Source organism: Ochotona curzoniae, unplaced genomic scaffold (genome assembly GCF_017591425.1).
Source record: "Ochotona curzoniae isolate NIBS_2020 unplaced genomic scaffold, NIBS_Ocur_1.0 scaffold_3835, whole genome shotgun sequence".
In the NCBI taxonomy this organism is placed as follows: Eukaryota; Metazoa; Chordata; class Mammalia; order Lagomorpha; family Ochotonidae; genus Ochotona; species Ochotona curzoniae.
In genome coordinates, this window is record NW_024467114.1 from 11,234,292 (window position 1) to 11,257,596 (window position 23,305).

The 23,305-nt window shown below is 48.6% G+C and overlaps 1 protein-coding gene across 2 annotated transcripts in view; it reads right to left on the reverse strand.

Moving 5' to 3' along the window:
- The window catches only part of SLC25A13 (solute carrier family 25 member 13), a 137,209-nt gene that overhangs the window by 19,060 nt on the left and 94,844 nt on the right, over positions 1–23,305 (reverse strand). For both annotated transcript variants that reach the window (XM_040964485.1, XM_040964486.1), the window contains 3 exons: positions 22,407–22,459; positions 21,132–21,212; positions 4,358–4,498 (listed from right to left, as the gene is read on the reverse strand). In XM_040964485.1, the coding sequence (XP_040820419.1) occupies positions 4,358–4,498; positions 21,132–21,212; positions 22,407–22,459 (275 nt within the window). The remainder of the gene's footprint in view (positions 1–4,357; positions 4,499–21,131; positions 21,213–22,406; positions 22,460–23,305) is intronic.

A 23,305-nucleotide genomic window follows, 5' to 3' on the forward strand; every position in this document is an offset into this window, starting at 1 on the left:
AGCTATTAAATGAAGAAATCTTTAAGATATATGTATTTAGAAACAATCTGCTATATATACATATAATACTGATATTGGTAATGACTGACATTAGTGATAAATATGATATGTAAACATACATATACACATATTTGTAACAGAAAGAAGAGAGAAAGTGCGCATGAGACAGAAAAGGTAAATATGGACTGAGTGGGGGGATCTACACTGTGGTACAGCGGGTTAAGCTACCTCTTGGCATGGAGCTTGGATTCTGGCCTGTGCCCAGGTGCTCCACTTCTGCTCCAGCTCCCTGTCAACATACCTGACAAGGCAGAAGAGGATGGCTCAGGTGCTTGGGCTGCTGCACCCACATGGGAGACCCGGAAGAAGCTCCTGGTCCTGACTACAGCGACCAAGTTCAGTGTGAATCACAGGATGGAGTTTTCTTCTCTTTCTCTCCTTCCCCAACCCCCCAACCCTCTGTCACTCAAATAAGTCAATCAATCAATCAGTGCTTAAAACATACTGAGTGGGAAGATTTCTTTTTATATAGATGTATTTTAAAAAAAAATAACTCAAGCTGTGGCTATTCTTTGATGAGGACAATGGTAGAGGAGAAAGACTTTCATTTTCTTTCATAGACCCTTTGGAACTATTTGTATCTTGTTTTGTAACATAAGCTTGTTTTTCTTTTAGAACTAAAAGAAAAAAAATACCTAACACCATTCCTCTGAGATAACTAGCAGACCCGACAGGCACGCACTGACATATCATTACCTGCTTCCTGAATTCGTGGATAATAGCCCCCGGGACTCGCTGACACGCACGGCAGAGAGGCAGGTGAATACACACTATTAACCAACACGAACGAGAGATCTATTTGAATACCCTGTCAAACACGGTGGGACAAACAAAACAAAACAAAACAAACAAAAAAAAACACCTCTGCCTGGGGGAGAGATGGCAGAGCCCACATTCATGGCCAGCACTTGCTTTGCCACTGCAGAGCTGCACACCTGTCCCCAGCAGCTTAGCTTGGTGAGGCCTACCTGGCAGTGCTTCCCGTTTGTGTTAGATGAGTCATACACTGTCCCCTGGCTCCCTGGCGCAGCATCCTTCGGCTCATGTTAGCTGCCCTGCCATTCAGAGCTAAACAGCAAGTTTAAGACAAGCCCCTTTGCTGAAGTTCTGAAGCCTCGCGTGGAAAAGGACACATTTTCCATAACAAAATTTATTTAACTTGTTTTATAATCCAAAAGCTTAAGCCAAAATGAAAGGGTTACCCAGAGGAAGTGCTACAGCAAATATTCATGAGGACCACGAAGTTGCACATCTATTTTCTTACCTACAATTGAAGCTCAAACAGGTCTTATTTAATCTACCCCAATACTATCACTGGAGTGGGGGGAGGCTGTGTTTATACAGCAACGGGGTTTGCTCTAAACTCTCCCTAATTTCAGGAATGTGCTATGTTTATCTCATCTACTTTTTTCAGTTGCAAATGTACTTCTAAAGCAAGTATTCTAATTGCCATTTACCAAGTAGTCAGGGAATCCCTAGGTATTTTGCAAGTCAATTCAGAAGGAAGAGGGCTAACTTAGCTGAGTCTGATTTAGGTTAGGTGAGTCTGCTTTAAGCTCCGCAGGCCTAAACATACAGACAGAGCCAACCAAGCACCTCCTCTTGAGCCTGCTTTGTCATGTTAACCACAGCAAACAAAGGACCAGGCCCCGGAGAGGCAGGATGGCCACAGTCTTTGTAAAGACCCTCCTGGAGGAGTTGCTGAGGTTTCAAGGTAGTATTAGGTCATTCTTGGTCATTCGCATTTCCTTCCCCCAAATAGGAAAGCTTTATTGCTAAAAGGCATGAGACAGAAACACATCAAACGACACCATTTCCTAAAATGGTGGGTCTTAATCTGCTGAAATGGTTTCTGACCAGGGGAGGTTGAGAGGGGCTTTGACAAAAGAGCCTCCTGAGGATGGAAACTGGCTCGCCAAGGCCGAACACAGCAGGGGTCTGGAAGGATTCCCAGCTCCCTTGCAGGAGGTCCCCACCCAAGCCTCTGACAACACGGGTGCTGTGGATGCTGGCAGGAAGATCACCCTCTGGCTAGGGACTCCAGAAGCTCAAGGCGTGGGTGACGTCATTTGATAATGAACCACCCAGTGGAAACAGCCTGCAAGGTAGCATCAATGCCTCCGAACTCCACGGGACGACTAGACTGATAACCAAGCAGACTTCTCAGCTCATGTGGCACGGAAGCAATTTTAGTGTAGAAGTGAAAACAAGAAACTTCTGAGCCTGGCCTTCAGCTCCAAGGCCATGCCTGGTAGTCCTGTCCTCCCCAAGCTGTAGACCACAATGCCAGCAACTTCCATGAAGCATTAAAGATCACGAAGCAACGTGAAGATGGAAAGTCCTGAGCGCCAGTCTGTGTCGGTGCCATTGAAGCCAACAGGCTCTGCTTCTGCATCAGCAAGCAAGCCTGCCCTGTGATCCACCTGGGCATTGGGCATTTTGAGAACAGTCATTGCCTCGGCAGGGCAACCGGCTAGAAGCCTGCCTGGCACCCTGTCAAAGTGCAACCTGCTGCACAATGTTATAGACAGCAGGGACCATGAAATTTAGAAAAGAAGATGCTTTCAATTCAGACTGGTGATGGCTACACTTCATGGCCACAGTGTTTCTTACAGAACTGCTGGAGAATGCTGTCTTTCCCTGCACTGACACAGACTGAGCACCTGAAGGAAGATTTTTTTTTAAGAAATCTGCCTGGTAGGGTCCGGTGTGATAGTGTAATGGCTAAGGTCCTCGCCTTGAACGTGCCAGCATCCTATATGGGTGCCGGTTCTAATCCCGGCAGCTCCACTTCCCATCCAGCTCCCTGCTTGGCGCATGGGAAAGCAGTGGAGGATGGCCCAAAGCTTCGAGACCCTGCACCCATGTGGGAGAACTGGAAGAGGTTCCTGGCTTCAGACTGTCTCTGCTCCAGCCATTGCAACTGCTTGGGGAATGAACCGTCGGACGAAAAATCTGTTTTTGTATCTGTTTTTGCTCTCTGTATATCTGCCTTTCCAATAAAAATAAATAAATCTTAAAAAAAAAAAAGGAAATCTGCCTGGTTACTCCTATACATCACACATACCTAAATAACTAAGGCAAGGTCCCTCCTCTCTCCGCCACATATTAACCTCACATGAGATGAAAGCCTCAGATCACGAGACCTTATAACAGGCCAACCGGGACGGTAAGACGTTCCCCCGAAACAACCACAGTCCCTAAGCCTCACCAAGGTCACCTGCAGTCAGAAAGAATTCCTGCGGATTGGTCTCACCAACTCAGCAGTGAAGTTCATTCTACAAAGCCAAATGGAAAGGGGCTACAAATGGGGACTAATTACATTCACTCGGATGAAGTGGGTACCAGAAAAAGCAGAGAGCAAGTGTCTTAATGGTACAGTCTGAGATGCAATTCACAGGACAGAACAGCACAGAACAAATGTGTCTCCTCTTGAGGCAGGCATTGTAGTCCCATGAGCTGGAGATCAATGACCCCAAACAGTGGATCAGGATGCTAACATAAAATTTACATAAAAAATGTGAGTAAACTATTTCTTGATACATGCAAATAGAAAGAAAAGTACTACCAACCTAATTTGATTTTGTGTATTTCTGTATGAATAAATGAAACACAGAGATTTGACTTTCCCCTTATTTCCTTGAAGGTTCACTTATCCAAACTGTCATAGTGAGTCACTTTTGGAATCATCTCATTAAAAAACAAACAACATCTTAAGTTTGACACAGCCACAAGGCTGGAACTAGATGCAGACGTTTCTAATAATTCCATTTCAGCCTTGAGTAGGAGTGTAACACATTTCAAGAACTCTCTAAAAGTTTGATTTTGCAGTCATTTGCTAAGTGAAAACTGGTTAAGATTTATAACAGTGAAGACCAAGCATAGATTCAGAAAGTATGGCTGGGGCTCAGAGGATGAAACCTGGGCCTGGTCTGGGCTTCTCCGTGAACGGAGCTCAGTGCACGTCCTGAAAGATGATGTTCCAGGGTCCCAGCATCCATCCTTCCTGGAGAATGGCACCAGGAGCTGCGGTGTGTGCCAGCAGCATGCCCAAATGGAGCTGTCACCAATGCTGGGGCCAAGCACTGTGCTGAATGACTGCTCCCTTCAGAGCCATCCTGGGTTTGTCAATCCAGGGGCCACTTTTTTTTGGCATGTCGGAGGGACATCCCCTTCTATTAGCATAAAGATTATTTAGTGTAAAAAATTATTTTCATGCTGATGAATTGGTACTAGTTAAAGCAGATAAGAAATTCATCAAATCAATGATCTTAGGGATAAAGAAAAAAAAGATTACCTTGTAGATGCCAAAGAAACCCAGGTCTCGCAGCACAGAGAGCGCGCTCACACGGGGACCCGTGGTGATTTCTCCAGCCACTTGCAGGCGGATCTTGACGATTTCTAAGGGATTTGTGAAAATCACCTGCGAGCCACCTGCCTAAAGAGAAGGAGAAAGGGTTTAGTATTGGGCCTGCCATGATAGCCTAGTGACTAAAGTTCTCAACTTGCACAGGCTGTGATCCTATTTGGGTGCCAGTTCTAATCCTGGCGGTCTCGCTTCCCACCCACCCAGCTCCCTGGTTCTGGCCTGGAAAAGTGGTCAAGGACAGCCCAAAGTCTTGGAACCCTGTACTGGCATGGGAGCTCCAGAAAAAGCTCCTGGCTCCTTGCTTTGGATCAGCTCAGCTCCAGCCATTGTGGCCACTTGGGAAGTGAATCATCAGACAGATGATCTTCCTCTCTGTTTCTTTTCTTCTCTGTATATCTGACTTTCCAATAAAAATAAAATAATCTTTTTTTTAAAATTAAAAGGAACAGTTTATGATCAAGGCAGATGCAATGCCCCCCATTAAGCTCGGTCATCTCAGTGCAGGGACCATGGCGGTGTCAGGCCTCGCCATGCCCAGCAAAATGAATGCATGCTCTGAGCTGGCATCACAGGACTGCTGCTGCTTTGGAATTTCTGGGAGAAGAATCCCTACCTCCTTAGTGTGAGGGAAAACATGTGAGACACAGATGACCGCTGGCCCCACCAGAGGCCACCTGCTACAGGGAACCAAGGGCAGGCACCAAGGCAGTCAGGGTGCAGAGACGGACACGGAGCAGACCCTGAAGGTACGGAGCACGGGGGTCCCCGAGTGTCGCATCTCTCGAGCTGATCCAAAAACTGCCGAAGATCAGGGGCACGAAGACAAAAACATTTTTTTTCCTTAATAAAAGGTTAACTATCCAACATCACTCTGCAGAATTACATCTCCTTAAAATATTCTTTAAAGATTGCCTGTGAGTAGAACTGCTCTTTTTTTTTTTTAAGACAGATAGATAGAAAGAGAAAAAAATATACGCATTAGCTCAATTAACGACCCAACTTGGAAAGTTATTTCACCATTGCAATCTTCAAAGTGCACTCTGGTGGAAATTTCCAAGCCAGCTGTTTTGAAGCTAAGCCTGCATTTATTATAAACAAGCATACTCATTCTTACTGTATTTCAACTTGTACACCTTGTCACAAATACACTGAAGTTTTGTATCATTCATTGAGAGTCAGGTTAGTAGGCGGCACAGTTGGTTGGCAATGTTTGTTCCACAGTGATGTCGCCACAGGCGTGGGTGCTGACACCTTACAGTTTCACTGGGCCCCACCATGGCAACAGGCACGATAGGAATCCACGTCACATCAGCGGACACGTGGCACCTCCTCCTCTCCCTGGCACCCTCAGGGAGCAGCCTGCACTGAATAAAGCCAGCCTTCAGCAGAGCTCTCAACTGCGTGTGACAGCCGGAAGGAAGAATCAGAAACAACATCAACACCCCATGGTGAGTGATGGACTAAATGAATGGGAGCGTGTCCCTGTGCTGAGATGCGGGGCAGCCGATATAAACATGGAGGAAACATGTTCTACATAGCCTGCGACGTCCCAAGAGCCCATACTTCCAACAGCCCACGCAGTGGAAAATATAAAGGGCACAACTTTCTCTGACCCAGACAGCCTCTGCAGAGAAGACAGACACTAAAATGAGGCTTTGGAGGTGATAGGATTAGAAATGGCTACATTTTCCTCTCCCCCCCCCACCATATAGTTTATTTTCTTTCAATATAAACTATGAGCTACTTCTATGAAGAAGAAGATACTACTTGTATAGAACTTCTTGTGAGCTACATAAAAACGCTGACAAAAACAAAAAAGGGAAGTTACATACTAAATGAAATAGGTGTTGTGTTTTGACCAACATGATTCGTTCAATCTGGAAATACTTATTCTTCATAGTCATTTCCTTTCTGCACGTTAGAACAGGTGACAGTCCTGCCAACTGTCCCAGAGGAATGACCTTACACCTGCACTTTCCTTTCTCCACGGTGACAACCCCCGCAGAAGCAACCTGACTGGGCTTCCACGAGAGCCCCCAGGCACAAAGTAGAGTAGCGGGCGGCACACGCAGACGCTAGGGTGGCCGGCATCACACACGGCCACTCTGCTGGCCAGGCTTTGCTCCACATCGTTGATGATCCCTTGGCAGGAACTTCTGAGCCCGTTCTGGCCCTAGGGGACTCGGTGGTAGAGTGGGTGAAAAATAACCCAACCAAAGGGCTGTGCTCAGGGTGTTTAGGACCAGAGCTCCCCTGATGAAAATGAAAAACAAACCAATCATCCTCTCTGCTCTGAAGAAAAAGGTGAAATGCAAAGAATTGCTGAGAAAGACACTGCCGGGCCAGGGTTGGTCAGTGAGCTGGTATCCGAAAGCTCAGAAGGGGGTGAGGTTGCAGCTACCAAGGGAAAAGGAGAAACATCAGCCACCACCGGCCCTTGTGACAAATGGACCACAAGCGCGACATGGCCTCCCTCCAAAGGTGCTGTCAGTGGGAGGGGACAGAGGAGACCCCAGCAACCGTCACTCTATTTCACTCGCTATGGTGGCCAAACCCACGGCGACGCGCAGTGGCCAGCACGCTGGCTTTGCTCTCGTTCTCCCATCTGGCTGCAGTCGGGATGGCCCGTGGGGCTTGCCCACTGCAGATGCTGAAGCGGGCAGCCCTGTACCTTCCCTGCTTGAGCATCTGCCCACGTGTCGCCACGGGCAGCAGCACAATGGGGATTTTCCAACAACAGTCCTAGGGTGCCAGTCAGCGCCCGGTGCCTCAAAGCAGTGCCCTCCAGGCCCAGCCTTCCTCAGGTTTTCACAGGGCAGCTTCCCGTGTTCCACATGTGATCTTGAAACAGATGTCTGAAGAGCAGAGCAGGAGAGAGAAGGGAACGGAGACAGCTAGCAAGAGCGGTACCCCATCTGATGGTTTCACTCCTTAAATGCCCACAACAGCAGGGGCTAAGGATTCCCTTGGGGTCTGCCACGTGGGTAGCTGGGGCCCCAGAACTTGAGTCTCTCCCTGCTGCCTTGCAGTGTGTATGGAGGCAAGGAGCTGGACCAGAAGCAGGACTTCACCCCAGGCCCTCTGCCATGGGTCTCGGGGGTCCTGAGTGGTGCCAAACTGGCTGCCTACAACACTGTCCTCTTGTAATATACTTTTTAGAAATCAAGTGTTGTCTTATGCATCTTTATTAACACTGGTAAAAACGTTATTCACATTGCACCCAGGAAGGAGTCACACTCATTCTTTTGTTTTTTTAACTTTTTACTGTTTAGGAAACAGTACCATAGGCGCAGATTGTCCTGTCTCCATCCTCCTTTCCCCCACTGATGTCCCCTATATTATTACTACAGAAAATCAGTCACAAGTCCATCATTCTGCTATTTAAGTGTACCCTGACATGGTAGATACAGACAATGGTACAAAGTCCAGCATGCTATTGTCAAGACGTATTGAACAGTTTCACTGGGAGTCCATCTTTCGTTGGGGAGTAGAGGTATATACTGCAACGCATCTTTTAGGAGAACAGAATGAGTTCTCAGCAGGGAGGAAGAGGACGGTGATGAGGAAGAGTCACATTTCCGGCAGAGAGTTGAGGGAAGCCCATGCATGGGGAGGGAAGAGGGCGGTGATGCCGGGAAACCTCACAGCGCAGCCACAGCCCGATGTGCCAACAGGAGCTGAGGATCAAACTGCTCCTTGGGAGTCACGTGGGGAGGAAGTGAGACTCCAAGGCACCAGCACTAGATGCTTATCGTCCGACGCGGGTCTGGCCACGCCGCCGTGTGCTCTGTGGGCAGCGTGCTGCCGGCCGCCCTCCTCCTCTGCAGACATCAAAGGCAGCAGAAGCCGCAGACAACAGACAGGGACACCTATTGTGTACCGTGTCTGCGTCCCTCATCACCCGCGAGGTCTGGCTGTGTGAAAATACTGGCTTTTTTGTTTGTGAGATTCTGTCACAAACCGCTTCCCCAGGACTTTCTGGAGCCTGCGGCAAGCTAGAGGAAGGCTCTGCACGCTGGACTGGCTCACTGTGCCAGTGGCACCGTTGACTTCTCTGTGTGTTTCCCGCCATAGTCTTTGCTACAGAAATCTCACTGGCTCTCTAGGATCTGGAAGTATCAGAAAGAGAAACACTTAATGCCCATTGCAGACGCAGCTACTACCTGTCCAGTCAGGCAGGTTTTCGTTCCTGAATTTCTTTTTTTTTTAAAGATTTATTTGTTTATTGGAAAGGCCGATTTACAGAGAGAAAGAGACACAGAAAGATCTTCCATCCACTGGTTCACTCCCCAGGTGGCTGCAATAGCTGAAGCTGAGACAACCCGAAGCCAGGAGCCAGGAGCTTCTGCTGGGTCTCCCATGCAGGTGCAGGGTCCTTAGACTAGGCCATCCTCAACTGTTTTCCCAAGCGACAAACAGGGAGATGGATGGGAAGTGGCACAGCCGGGACATGAACCAGTGCCCATAAGGAATCCCAGCAGATGCAAGGCAAGTATTTAGACACTAGGCTACCGTGCCAGGCCCCCCTTGAAGCACTTCCAAGCTGTTGGGCTTCTCCCTCCTGGTCAATCTGGCAGAGGCTGCCTTAGGCGCACCCTCCTCGGGATGCGGAAATGGAGGAAGGGACAGCCTGAATCCAGGCTGCTGGGGATTTCCAAGGACTTCTCAAAGCCACAAACACAGTCTTCCTGTTATGAAAAAGCCTTGAAGCCTCGTTCAGTGGAAGATGGTCCCAGCATCAGGGATCCTGCCACCATGGGGAAGACTCACAAGGAGTCAGAGGCTCCTGGCTTTGCCTGGCCCAGCTTTACAGCCAGTGGATGGAAGGGATTTCTCTTTCTCTTTCCTTCTGTAACCCCGCCTTTCTAATAAAAAAAAAAACAGTCAGTGGACTAAAACAGAAGAATAAAAACAATCAACAAACACCCACGGCAATTTGTATGCAGGGAAACTGAGACCGTATTCTTAAGGTACTCGTGTCTCTGGGTCCTGTGCTCCCAGGGCTAGGAGGCCCTTGACTTTGAGAGCCTTTGTCGAGCAGACAGCAGAGATGGCTCAGACGCTCACGTATAGCACGAAACACAGAGAAGAGTCGCTTTTCCAGAAACAACATAACCAACTGATTTTCAGGCACGTCAAAATTTTCCATCTCAGTACATCATGAGGAAAGCAGGCTGGTCGGTGATAAAGTGCCCCACCTGTGCCAAGTATGCATCCTTGTGGGCTGCTTTGGAATCAGAAGTGTGTAACCAGTGGCAATTTCAATTTTATTCAAATGGGCTTACACCATCAGTATACGGGAGTGCGCTTTCCCTAACACAGCCGTGAGGGTTCCAGGCAGCCATGTCTCGGCTCCATCCCCACACAAACCCAAGGCCCAGCTCTGCGCAGTGGCCATGGCTGTGGTGATTCTGCCCTGAAGCCCGTGATCCTCATTAATTCACCTTTGCATCCGGGAGGGCTAAGAGAAACCAGGAAGGAGATGGGACTGGAAGCTACAACTATGTCAGCATGCGGCCCAGGCTCCGAGCTTCTCAAATGAACATCATTATTCCCAAGTGCTCTAGTTTTTCACATGATATGGTCCTCGTGGCTCAAAGTGAAATTACAGGTTTTTTCTTCGAATTCCCCTGAAACGTGGTTTCTATCACAGCTTCTTCCATCTGGTGCCTAGATGATTCTGGAAGCTTCATTTCCTCTCTTGCTCACAGCCTGGTACCGCCAATTCCTCCCTCTGTGTTACATCATAATGTGCTTCACGGGTGACATTTCTGAGTCTGCATAGGGAAGCTGATGGCGGGAAGGCAGACAGCTACATCTTTTTTTTTTTTAAATACAACTACAAAATCTCAATAAAACAATAAAATTTTGCAAGGCAATGTGACCCAGAATCCTCACACGTGGCTCCCATCTTCCCTAAGTACTGCAGGAGCAAGGACCACAGTGGCTTGGGCTTTCATCCCCTTGACCTCAGGTGTCAGCCCCCGGAGTCTTAAAAGAACAGTACTGGGCCCGGAGCCGTGGCGCAGTGGTTAAGGTCCTCGCCTTGCACGCCCGGGATCCAATATGGGTGCCGGTTCTATCCCGGCAGCCCCGCTTCCCTTCCAGCTCCCTGCCTGTGGCCCGGGAAAGCAGTCCAGGACGGCCCAAAGCTTTGGGACCCTGCACCCGCGTGGGAGACCCGGAAGAGGCTCCTGGCTTTGGATCAGCATAGTATCGGCCGTTGCGCTCACTTGGGGAGTGAACCATCGGGCAGAAGATCTTCCTCTCTGTCTCTCCTCTCTGTATATCTGCCTTTCCAATAAAAAAAATAATAAAAATAAATCTTTAAAAAAAAAAAAAAAAGAACAGTACTGAGAGGACAGACGCTGAACCGAGTAATGCCATTTACAGGTGAGGCCTCTGGACGCAAATGGCTGGGGTCCCTAGGGCCGAACGTCCAGGGCTGGATCTGGGTGACTTCATAAGGGACCAGAGAGACGCACACGCCCACTGCCTCTTTGATTTCAAACTTTCCAACTGCAGCTGAAGGAAACCTTTTGTCTCAACAGTGAGGCTCCCGCAAGCATTTGATGACTGTGATGAAAAGGCTGATGAACACCAAGGCCTTCACTCAAACTTACTTTTGGCCCAAGTGAATTTTCCTAGCACATGTGCCTTTCAGAGGACTTGCCAAAGTGGTCTGCTCGCCCCTGCCATTGCTGGAAGCACAGGCGGGCCTGGGCCTAGTGGCTGAAGGAGCAGGTAGGGTGGCCTGGTTCCTCTTTTTCCCAAATCCAATTCCCTCTCAGCTGCACGTACTGTGTCCTAACCTGAACGGTGTAGCTCAACATTCCTTCTTGGAGCCTGGGACTCTAAACCCAAGGACTCCTAAGCTAAGTAAGCATGCTTAATAACACGCCTCCTGAAACAACCCAGCCAACAAGTCGTCTTGGTACTGCTCAGAGAACGTTATGGTAAATAAATATTAAGGGGAAAAAATCAGATCCATCATACTTGTTGTCCATAGAAAACATGGCCGTGTATTTTTTTTAACATAATGTCATTCCTGCTGTATTTTAAACTAAAAGCATTAAATCTAAATGTGATTTAATCACCTTCCTTTAATTTGAATTCACATGGTAGATACTCATAGCTACTTAAAAAATTAAGTGGCAAAATGTATATGAAGAATATGTATCTTGATATTTTAATTATGCTCAATTGAATGTACTTAGATCTAAAGTGCTTTTCACAAATGACATGTGCTAAGAATATCTAATTGCACACTGACATTCTAAAATGTGTACTTACATGTATAAAAAATAGGCTAATACGAAGTTATCAGATATGATTTTTTAAAAACTAAAACCTAAATACATTATTTTGATTATTTGAATACAAACAAAATTTTGACCATAAATAAAGGTCTGCAGTAGCAATTGCCTAATGATTTATGTTACATCATCAAGAATATGCAGGTGATGACAATATCTCATATATGAGTAAATTAAAAATAAAGGATTAAAAAAAATCCAGTTTTCAACATAGTTTCCTTTTAGTCTCTTCCAAACCCAATATTTAATAAAAATTTTGAGAAAAACTGGTACGCAGCACATCGATTAGACTGCATATGAAGCTCGCAGATGGACAACAGAAAGGGCTCAGCAGACAGCATATGGCTCCACGGCAGCCAACGGGGCCCAGGGGCAGCATTCAGCAAGTGCACGGGGGAGCTGGCGAGCACGCTGGCCCAGCGCGTCCTGCTGCAGCCAGCAACACGCGTCCTCATTGTAAGTCAGAAAAGACGTTTTCTGAAACGCTGGTGTTGTGGGGTTGACTTGCATGCCTCCGAACTGCACACTGCTGAAGGGCACACTTGGACAGGTGGCCTTTCTTCGATGATGGAAAATGTCCCAAGGGTGGCCCTGTATCCGTTATGGAAGACTGGGACATGGACAACTCCCATGGGCGCTGAGGATGCAGAGGGGAGGTGGCACCAGCTGTGAGCAGAGGGGAGGGGCCTCAGCTAACACCTGGATCTCAGCCTTCCAGTGTCTGGAACTGAGAGAAAGGAACTCTTCTGTTTCAGATGCCAGTCTGTGGGTTTCTGGTGGGGGGGTTCCCAGGACACTGACAGGAAGTTAGACTGCCTGACTAGATAGACATCTGTAAGCCTTAAGCCATACAGGATTGTTCTTTGATTTGGTATATAAATTGAGCTCTTGAGTTGAAAAAAAAAATCAATAAATAGATTGGAAAGAAAATAGATTCTAACCACCAAAATGTTTCTACAACAGATTCCAAACTGAAATGCCCTAGTCTTAATTTCTCAACCACATGGTAACGCACAAAATAGTTATTCTGTTTATATATTTTACAAACACTAAGTCTCATATTTTCAACCTTGTAGGGTTTTCAAAGACCTACCGAAGCCTGGCCAAGAAACCAAAGTGGAATCCAGTTGACTGACATTAAAAAGCAATTAAAGTCACAGACCTGTCAGATCTGTTAACATTAGGGGTCTGACTTTTACACATGTCTATTTTGACTGCGACTACCAGAATCGTTTGACTTACAGACTTGCAGTGTCCAAAGTAGCTTAAGTGTATGCAAGCTGTGACCCAACCTTTCTTCAAACTTTCACAGTGTAGCAAAGACCTCCCTTGCTTATTCAGAGTACAGGAAGATGGATGGCCCAATATTCGAATTGTGTTGACTCCATTAGTCAGAGACGTCCAAAAATTAGAAAGGGAGGAAAGGGGGAAGGGAAAACTGGTCCACTGTCTGCCCCTCAAGTCGGACTTGGCCCTAGGATGAGGGCAATGCTGGGCCTTCGGTACCACCTCCAACAGCCTCCACCTGCTCAGACTGCTGCAGCAAAGCACCACAGATTGGGCACCGACAGGTACCAGCTTCGGGGGCTGGTTGCCCCAGAGCAGGCCTGGCGCCCAGGGAACACTGGCTTCCTGACTTATAGATGATATCGTCTTGCTGGCCCCCTGGCATGGCAGAAGGAACCAGGACGCTTGCTGGGGCGTCTCCGATAAAGGCACTAATTTCATTTGTTCGAGCTCACCCTCATGAACGCATCACCTCCCAGTACCCTCACCTTGGGGAGCTGTAGGGGAAATACACCTGTGAGCCCTGACACCAGGAATCCTGGGTAACAGGATTTCCTTCATGTCCGTCCTTAGTCCAGGCAGCAGAGCTCTGCTCCAGGCCACTAACCCTAACTCTGCAAGGCGTTCTGGGGAAACTGCTGCTGGGCCTCCTTGGACTCTCACAAATCTCCAAGTTCAGGTGCTGCCATGGTTAACATTTCCCGCTCTTCATCAGCTCTGATTTTAAGCTTCTTTCTCGCTCTCTCAAATTCCTTCATGCTTTTTGACAAGATAATTTCATATTAACCAGCCAGTAAAATCCTTTCTACTTAAAACATAAGCCATCATAAATATAACTAGACCTAACTCCACACTGCGTTTATTTCCATGTTGTTCTTAGGGTTATGGATATATTGGGGGTTGTCTATTTCACTTCATTCTTAGACATTCTATCACATAAAATAAATTCAAATAAACAGCCTTTTCAAGGTTGGTTCTTTGAGTGGCCATGAAACTTTTAAAACACCCTGGAAATACATACATGTAGGCACGGTTCAGAGTTCCTCAGTTCCTGCTCCCCACCTCCCCAACCCCTGGCTCAATGCCTCTTCGCCGGCTTTTGGTCTCCGAGTGAGCAGTAACATGGCACACCAAGGGACTCCCCTTCTTGTCCAAGCCCAACTCTGTCCTCATCTCCAACACCATCTAGTCAGAGCACTTTTCACTTCACAGATAGCTTCTAGAAGTATCCTAAACACAAGCCCCAGTGCTAGGCAGAGTTGAGACAGTGACACCCTGATCCAATTCTCAGTACTCACACGTGCTTGGTCAGTACCTACCCAAAGCCCGTACGCTGCAGGAGGGGGAGCCCAAAGTCACGAAGGGAGGGCTTAAATGGCAAAGCAGGGAGTGAACAGGACAGAGAGGACAGTCCTTCGAGGCAGCAGGCCTTGGGGTAGGGAGTACAAACTCTGCAATGGGGTCTTAACTCCCCCAGGGACACACTCCAAATAATAACAATCATAACATAATTTGAATATTGTGTAACTGGCATATTTTTATTAAACAACACATGGATTTTAAAGATGTAAACAATAAAAATACAGTAACTTCTTTTCAGAGTCTCATGACAATGTGTAATACTGCCTGCCTGCCGTGTCACCGAGGAGTGAGGCCCGAGTCCCATCATCCTGACTTACAGGGAGAGCACTGCAGAGACTCGCACAGTGAAATGAAAATTCTGCCTTAGGAACACTACACTGTGTGACCATGTCTCCACAGGAATGCTTGGGAAGAGAAAGATCACGAAGTAGAACTGAAGTCCACTCGAGGCCTTCCCGGCCCTGACCATGGGATCCTCTGCTTCACGACACGAGGAAACGTGCTTCCTGACTTGATAGCTGGGTCTGAAATCTCAAAGGATTTCCAGCTCAGGCCCGACAGTGTGGCTTTGGGTCTATTTCATGATGAAGTAGCTACACTACTGTTCAAGGTCATCTAACAACACTTGGCTACCAGTAACACAGTAAATGAAAAAAAGCCCTGCTGGCATGTGATGGATGCTTGACCCAAAAGCCATTGTCCAGCAGGGCCATTAACATCCGGGTAGGGCTGTGACTCCCAAGGGCCACACAAAGGTGAGGTTTGCCAAGCAAATTTCTGCTGGTCATTGAATCAGAAACCTAACTAACCTGGGCAACATGAGCTAATGGGCTGATGCAGGTGCAGGAGATGACAAAGGGGGTTAGAAGGTCATGTGTCAGGAGGGGCCAGGTGGCCAGTGAGAACATGCAGGGCGTTCTTGAGGAAAGCAACCCAGAATGAAATGGACAAGCAGGCGGAAGGACGTGTGGAAAGCTGCAAGATCAAGGTGCACGGAACCAAGAGGCCACGTGGAGAAAAGAGAGAGGAGCCAGTTCCCTGAGCTGCCTCAGTTCTCAAGGGCCTCTGGTTTCACTTTCATGGGAATGCTTCCCAAGGTAGCCCTTCCTCTGCTTGTTGCTATGCTGGTGAGCTTTGGTATCCCACAGTCCAAGCAACCGGGGACAGGATCGGGTTCAAGAGCTGGCAGCAGACACTCAGGGAAGACACGGACTGACAAAGAAGGCTGGCCAGGCAATGACCTTGACGATGTTCCCATCCCACAACACACGCAACTTGGTGACTCATTCCTGCCATGGAAGCCGATGCCGCCTTGCTGTCATTCCTGTTAATGAGTTGTCTTTCCCCCTTTTTAAACCCAGGCTGGCCTGAATGGCTTCTGTGATTCCCAACAGTCAGGGTTAGCCCATGAGAGGCTGTACAGCTGCTCAGGACTCTCTCAGAACCAAGTCAAGCCCCAAGAGGCCCCGGGTGGTGCTCTGGACAATGGTCCCAACTGCCCACAGCTGTGGCAGCAGCACAGCCAGTCATAGATGAGGACTTTCACCCTGGCCTTGTCCAGCCCTGGCGCATGGCTATGACTCCACAGAGAATCCCAAGGAAACTTCTCAGCTACGTTTAGGCAGGCCAGAGAACCGTGAGGAATGATAATCACTTGCCATTGGAAGTCGCTCAGTTTTAGGATGATCTGGCACACAGCAACAGATCACCATGACACCTCTGCCAGTGATGAAGTCCGCTAGTCCACTAATGTCATGCCCACCAGGAGACAGGTGCCGGGACTGATGCAGTATGAGCTGTATAGGGAAAAGGACACTCTGCCACCTAGCAGGGGAAACAAGCTGGCAACGAGATGGCAAACGCGCAGACTTACCAAGCCCCCTTGAGTTAGCACAGCTCTGCAATAAGCCTTGAGCACACTCCAGTCTATCTCCCTTCATGTGACGTCACTGATGGATATGAACTTCCTCTCCAGCTGAAAAAGCCTGAGATATTCATTTTCACAGTCTAGAATAACTGTGGCACCTGCTGGAAAGAGGATGCTGGGAGAGGAGGCAGACCGGTGCTTCAGCTGCGCTGCAATGATTCCATCGATCTGATCTCACAGAATCATTGCCACACATCCACACAAGCCAAGCGTGGTAGATTCAAGATGGCTTAGAGTCTTGCTGACTGTACCCTGACTCAGCACACACACCAGGGCTACATGAGTACCCCATGGCTTCCAAGGCAGGCTGTGAAAGTCCCACCTGGCCCATGGCTCTCAGAACTTACCCTCTGCGGGTCAGACACCAAGGTGTGAGTGAGCCCATGTGGAGAAGCTGGGCTTCCTGTTCACTGTCACATGTACAAGGACAACTGGGACCTTGCAGCTACCTCAGCATTCCAGTTGAGGGACAGGCAGAGGAAACGTGCAGGTGTCGGGGGAAGAACACACTGTGGTTTGTCACACAGCGACAGGAAACTGAAAGTGGATTCTGTCTGCATCTTATTTTCTTATTTAAAATGTTTAAATTGAAACATATACATGTATGTATACACAAAGAAGATGAGAGAGAAAGAGAGAGTTTACTGATCTGCTATCCGTGCATTCACTCCCTGACTGACCCCAACAGACAGGGCTAGGCCAGGAGAGCCAAGAAGCAAGGATTCAATTTTCAACATGAGCAGCTGGGACCAAATAACTTATGCCATTACCTATGAAACCTGCTGTTTCAAAGAGTTTACTTCACCAGGAAGAGGTATAAACAAAAGGGGTCCAGAGCAATGGCCTAGGGGCTAAATCCTTCCCTTGTATCTGCTGGCATCCCAAAGAGGTGCCAGTTTGTGTTCCAGCGGCTCCACTGCTCATCTGGCTCCCTGCTTGTGGCCTGGGAAAGTAGTAGAGGATGGCCCAAAGCCTTGGGACCCTGCACCCTCAAGGGAAACCCGGAAGAAACTCCTGGCTCCTGACTTAGCTCCGGCCATGACAGCCACTTAGGGAGTAAACCAGTGGACACAAGAATTTTCTCTCTGTATATCTGCATTTCCAATGAAAAAAATAAAAAAGTAAATCTTAAAAAAGGGAAGTGTTTCAGAAATTGCATTCCAGGCACCCAAGCAGCAGCTTACCCCTCTGTGGCACAACACCCATCCCACGTCTGCTCCCAGAAGCTGCACACGAGTAGTCTGTGTCTGTACCCTTGTACTGTCCCAGGGTTATTCAACAACAGAAATGAACCGCAATGGCATGTAAGCAAATGAGTAGCAAAAGGTTCTTTTCAAAACAGGCAGCATTCAACACATGGCTGTATAAAGAGGTTTATGAACATCGTGCACATGCAAACCATGCATACGGCACACAGGCAGGACACAGTCCATAGGCGGGCCACAGCACCAGGCTCCCGCACACGTGCATGGGACGGCAAGGAAGCCCACTCTTCCATCAGTGTCCCCAGCAACGACATGCTCACAATCGCCTTCAGAACCAGCGATGCAGAAATACCAATGACTTTCCCCACCCACACAAACCGCCCCTCCCCACACACCAGGTGTGTCACAAGCACGTGCTTGACTTGGACTCAGTATCAGCAGACTGACGCTCAAAGCACAAACGCCCTTATACTATACCATTATTGTGTACTTCTGTGGATTTTACTGAAAGGTTTACCAGCATAAAGGTTCAGACCATGCCAGATAAATCCATCATCATGTCTACATTACTGCCTTGAAGCCAGCCATGGTACCACTTGCATTTCCTTACCCAGTGTCCTCCTTAAAATCCAAGGCTCAAAAGCTAAAGACCACAGACTCCACAGGGCCAACCTTGCACTGCACCAGATGCACGGGAGAGTCAACCCATAATCCTGCGCCACGATGGACGGGAACCTAAGTGCAGCAGCCCCTCCCTCCTCTGCCTTCACTCTCCTCCCAACACTTCTTGTGCAGGAGCTGAGCAGCTGCATCTAGACGGTGGAAAGCTGGAACAGGCACCAGGGCAGCTGAAGTTTCACATAGGAGACCCAGGAGTCTGGGGTTCTGGCAGAACCCCAACTACTACTCACTCAGGATGCAGAAAATCCCGGGATGGAGGGTATACAAAGCACAGAGCATTTTCTCAGGCCCCCAGCTGGCGAATCCCAGGCTGGGCATCATTCAGTCTTCACCTGTACTGGCCACGTCACCTCCGACAACTGCGAATCCTAAAGCAAGGCTCAGAAAATCAAAGCCAAATGTGTAACGGGTTCTGGACCAAAACTAATCTGAGTGCGAAAACAAGTAAGTTTAAAAATAAACTCCAGTTCACACTGTTACATCAGTCAATGAGCTGCTTCCTTTCCTGCTGCGGAGTGCAGACACTGGATTCCTTTGTAGTGTCAATGGATTCTTCCTCCACTGTCACTGACATTTTCATTTACACACACACACATACACACACACACACACACACACACACACAATGTTTGGAAAAGCCCTATGGAGTTACAAGTTTATGGGACAGCCATCTGCCTATGTATTTTTGCAGTAGCAAAACAGATTACAAAAACAGAAAAAGCTTTGTTGAAAGCAGCAAGCAGCTTCTGTGAGCATTAACTCTCAGCAATAATGAAGCCAGGAGTGCTCCTCGGCAACGTCCAGGCCTGGCACGATAGCCTAGTGGCTAAAATCCTAGCCTTCCACGTGCCAGGGAGCCATATGGGTGCTGGTTTGTGTCCCAGCTGCTCCACTTCCCATCCAGCTCCCTGCCTGTGGCCTGGGAAAGCAGTAGAGGACGGCCCAAAGCCTTGGGACCCTGCACCCACTTGGGAGACCCAGAAGAGGCTCCTGGCTCCTGGACTGAATGAATGGATGGAAGATCGTTCTGTATCTCCTTCTCTCCATAAATCTGATTTTCCAATAAAAATAAACAGAGCCGATGTCTGAAAATGCTGAGGGGGAACTAAGACAGGAGTTGCTCACCTGGGACCGTCTGTACTGCCTACTGGGCAGATGGGGCTGTGGGCCTGAAGACCACTTTCAAAGTGCTACTGCTGCTCCAATCACACACACACATTCTCTCTCTCTCACCGGAGATGGAAGGAGTCACCCGCCCGGGGCTGCTCACGGCCTCCTCCTGAGGTGCTTAGCTGAAAACAAACCCTTGTGTCTTGAAAGCGGCGCTGGGGGAAGGTGTGGGGCAGCACCTTCTGCCGCCTTTGAGATGAAGGGTGGCCAGCTCATCTCACGGAGATCTTAAGTTGCTGCAAAGCCTAGGCGGCTCCAACTTTAAGCCTGTGTTTAGACCGGGCTTGAAAGGGGGCTCTGCTTCTTTACCCTAACGAAGCACCACTTCTGATGCCAACCTGTGCAAGGCGCTTGAAATGGGCGGCCGCGAAAACAAGACCACCTACCGAAGGCACCGCCGCGGTGCCTGCCACAACCCATCTAGCCAACCCCCGGGGGCATGTGCCGGCAGAAGGCTTAATCAGCCTCTGGGCTCTGTGCCACCACGGATACTAGGCTCCCGAAGAGCACTGCAGAACGCATTCCATAGTTTTAAATTCATCCAGAGATCCCTAATTACATCTTCCTAGCGCGACTGAAACCATCTTAAAACAACAACACAAACTCCACCTGACCTAGTGCAATGCCTTGCTGTTGTCCTGAGCCTGAGCAGCCGCCAGGACTGAGCGAGACACGGCCTGTGCATGCGCCTACTTCAAGGTGAGAAAATCTGGCTTTCCCACAGGGAAACTGCAGGGTTCCTGTGATCAAAAAGCACTTCTGGAGAAAGCGCTTTCGGCAACTCAGAATATTCTCTTGTTATTAGCGACTGTCTTCCTTTTAAAGGTTCCGCTGGCTCTGCGCTGTAGGCTGCTAAAGTTACAGAACAAGGCATCCTACCTGTCCATCACCGACAGGTCAGCGATCAAATGCAAGACAGGGCAGCAGCCAAATTCCAGCCATCTCCTAAGAACTAGTGGCCCCTGCCACATTCACAGAGGCCCTATTCCACGTCACGGACACAAGCACAACTTGATAAACTTTATCTTTCTGATAAAAACAATCATATTTCTACGAAAAAATATGGCAGGATTAGAATGCATGAGTAATCAAAGGCTATTTGTTTACTCAACCTTACCTTTAAATAGCACCAGTCTTTGTTTAAGGAATTAACTTATTTAAGTCTTTGCATTCACACAAATACACAGGTACATGAGAGAAGACGAGACGCGGTGCTTTGCTGAGCTGCCGAACAGCCGCATTACAGAGCTGCCATTCTGAGCCTTGCTGGCGAGGCAAAGCACCCTCGGCCATTCCTCCCCAGTGCTCTTCTTCCAGAAGGAACGCGAACTTCCAGCGCACTGCCACTTGCTACGTGCCATGTGCAAAGCAAAGCACTGTCAACACCGCCTTCCAACTGCAGAAGGTAAAGCTTGACCCTGCACGGGGCAGCCAGAAGACAGAACATACCAGAAAGGCAGGGCAGAAAAGGTCAGCACAGGTTTTTCCAAGGCCGAGCATTCCTACCACTCCCCCAATTCCTGCTGCAGAGCCCCACGCACGGGCTAATGGTAAGAACAGGCACAACTTCACAGGCAGTAAGACAGGAAACCGTTACCCCTGCGTCTCAGGGCGTGGCCAGGAGGAGCCGAGGCGCCCTAGGAGACTGGGCTCTGGCACGGGATCTGTGGTTGAACAGCTGCCTTAGCCCCAGCTGTGTGCCCCGGACAGGCAGGCACAGAGGAGCAAGGGCGGGATGGACAAAAGCTACTTACGCAGCCGCCGGCGAGAATTTCTGCTGCCAGGGGCACTGATCCATCTTTGCGCGTGAATTTATCCCTCACAAAATCATTCACCTTGAAGAAAAACATCCACAAAGTCACTGACCACATACAGACAGGCATCTGTCAATAGCTGCGATTCTGCCCCATCGATCTGCTGAAGCGATCATCAACCGCACAAATTAATAGACCTTAAAATAATTTGAGCGAGATCCTAAGTAAAACACATTCCATTCTGAAAAGGTGCAAACTCTCTGTGCACCTCTGGTATTTCTGCAAAAAACTAAGACATGCGGGGTCCTAAACATGTTCTGTAGTTACAGAAGCACACAGAGCAACTCATATGGACGAGAGAGAGAACATGCGTCTTGTGACTCAAAAACTTTGTGTAACAAACTTTGATTCACAAAAATATGCATCACTGAGACAAATCTGACTGAGCACAATTTTCCATTCTGGTCCTGAAATTCAGCATCTAAAAATTCCACAGCGATTTTCAAGAAACATTAATGGCATTCATTTATTAAATATATTCTCAGAATCACATGTGCTGCAAGCAACTTTAAGGAATAAACATTCTGATTCTGGCAGACTCGGGGCAGAGATGAGCTGTCTCAGGGTGCACGATACCCTACTGCAAGGGGGCTCCCTGGGCCAGCCACGGCTCCAAGTGTCACTTCCAGTGGTGCTTCTGCTATTGCACAGATAGTTAAACTGAGCACCAACCATCTGTCAGATGAGAGCCAGGGGCTGGAGAATAGACAACTGAGGAGCATCAACCAGAACCCAAGTCCCTCATCAGCTGGTTTTGGCAAGCACATTCCACACACAGCATTCTACACATGGCAGGTGCAGCTGGAAGCATACCTGCTCAGAGCCAGGAAATCCTAACGCGAGTCTTCTGTGCACGAGCTCACTCCTCTTCTGTCTACAATCTGTGGGTCTTACCGCATACGCCATTAAGACAACGCATGCTGATACATGTCAAGTGCCCAATACGGCAGCCATGCTTGCTGTGCTGCTGCTGTTGTGGCTCTGAGGATGATGATGGGGGTACTGACAAGGGCAGCTGTCATCAAACACCTTCAAATTCATCAACACACTTTGGGTGTAAAGCTGGCAGTGATCAAAAAGCTGAGTATGGTGAGTGACTGACCCTGCCTCCAAACCAGTGAGCATCGCTGAAAACACAGACCTGCTGGTTCACATGGAAGGTTCCCGGGTATGTGCTAAACCCCTTCACCAGAGGCACCAACTCAAGAGACTTACTGTAAGTTTTATGGCCTTCTCTGGGGCGACTCCCAATAACTGTGGCAACAGACCTACAAATCAACAGAGAGCAGAAATATATGCAATACATTAGCATTAACTAAGCAAATCAACAGCTCTACAGAGGGGATCACCACTTAAAAACTGGGGCAATTTTTGCTGCAATTTTCTGTTATTACTTTTAATGAGAATACTTGCGATGGAATGTTTGAGTACTAAATTCTTGCGGCCACATCAGGCCCAAGCAAAGTTGCCCTCTCACATTTGGCATCAACAGCACCTTGCGTAAAACTCCATGACCAGCAGTAGAGGAGACTGGGGGAGAAGCAGACCTGGCTCTGAATACTGCTGCCCAGGTTTTCACAGGAACGAGTGAGCAGGGCCCTGGAGGCTGGTGGAAGGCATCAGGTCTGGGGAGATGAGGGTGGACCCCCTGGGATGATGGGGGGTGGCTAGGCAAGGTGCAGCACACTGGCATAATGGGGCCTTTGCCAGGACGGGGCCATTTCAGGAGAGCAGTTAGAGCAGAACTCAGAAATGCTTTCATTCCGTTTTTACTCTAAGAAACAGAAGAACAAGCAAAGGTAGATGCCTTTTCTGAGACACGCACCAGGCTAATCCTGCGGGTAGAAGTTGTGTCCTCTATGCCACGCCGCTGGCAGGGTCTCAGTCCACTCCAGGGGGGGAAGTGCAATTTTAGTCTATTCTACCCAGCCCCCTCCCTGCTGCCTCTCCTGGGGGGCCAGAGATCAGCAGGTGGAGAGCCGTGTGTGCCCACCCACAGGCGTTAGCTCCTGAGGTGCCCAGGGCCTCTAACCTCACCTGGGCTCCTAGCACACACAGACACACCAACATGTCCCCCTGGCCTGGGTGTGCCCTCACAGTGACATGTGCCAGCC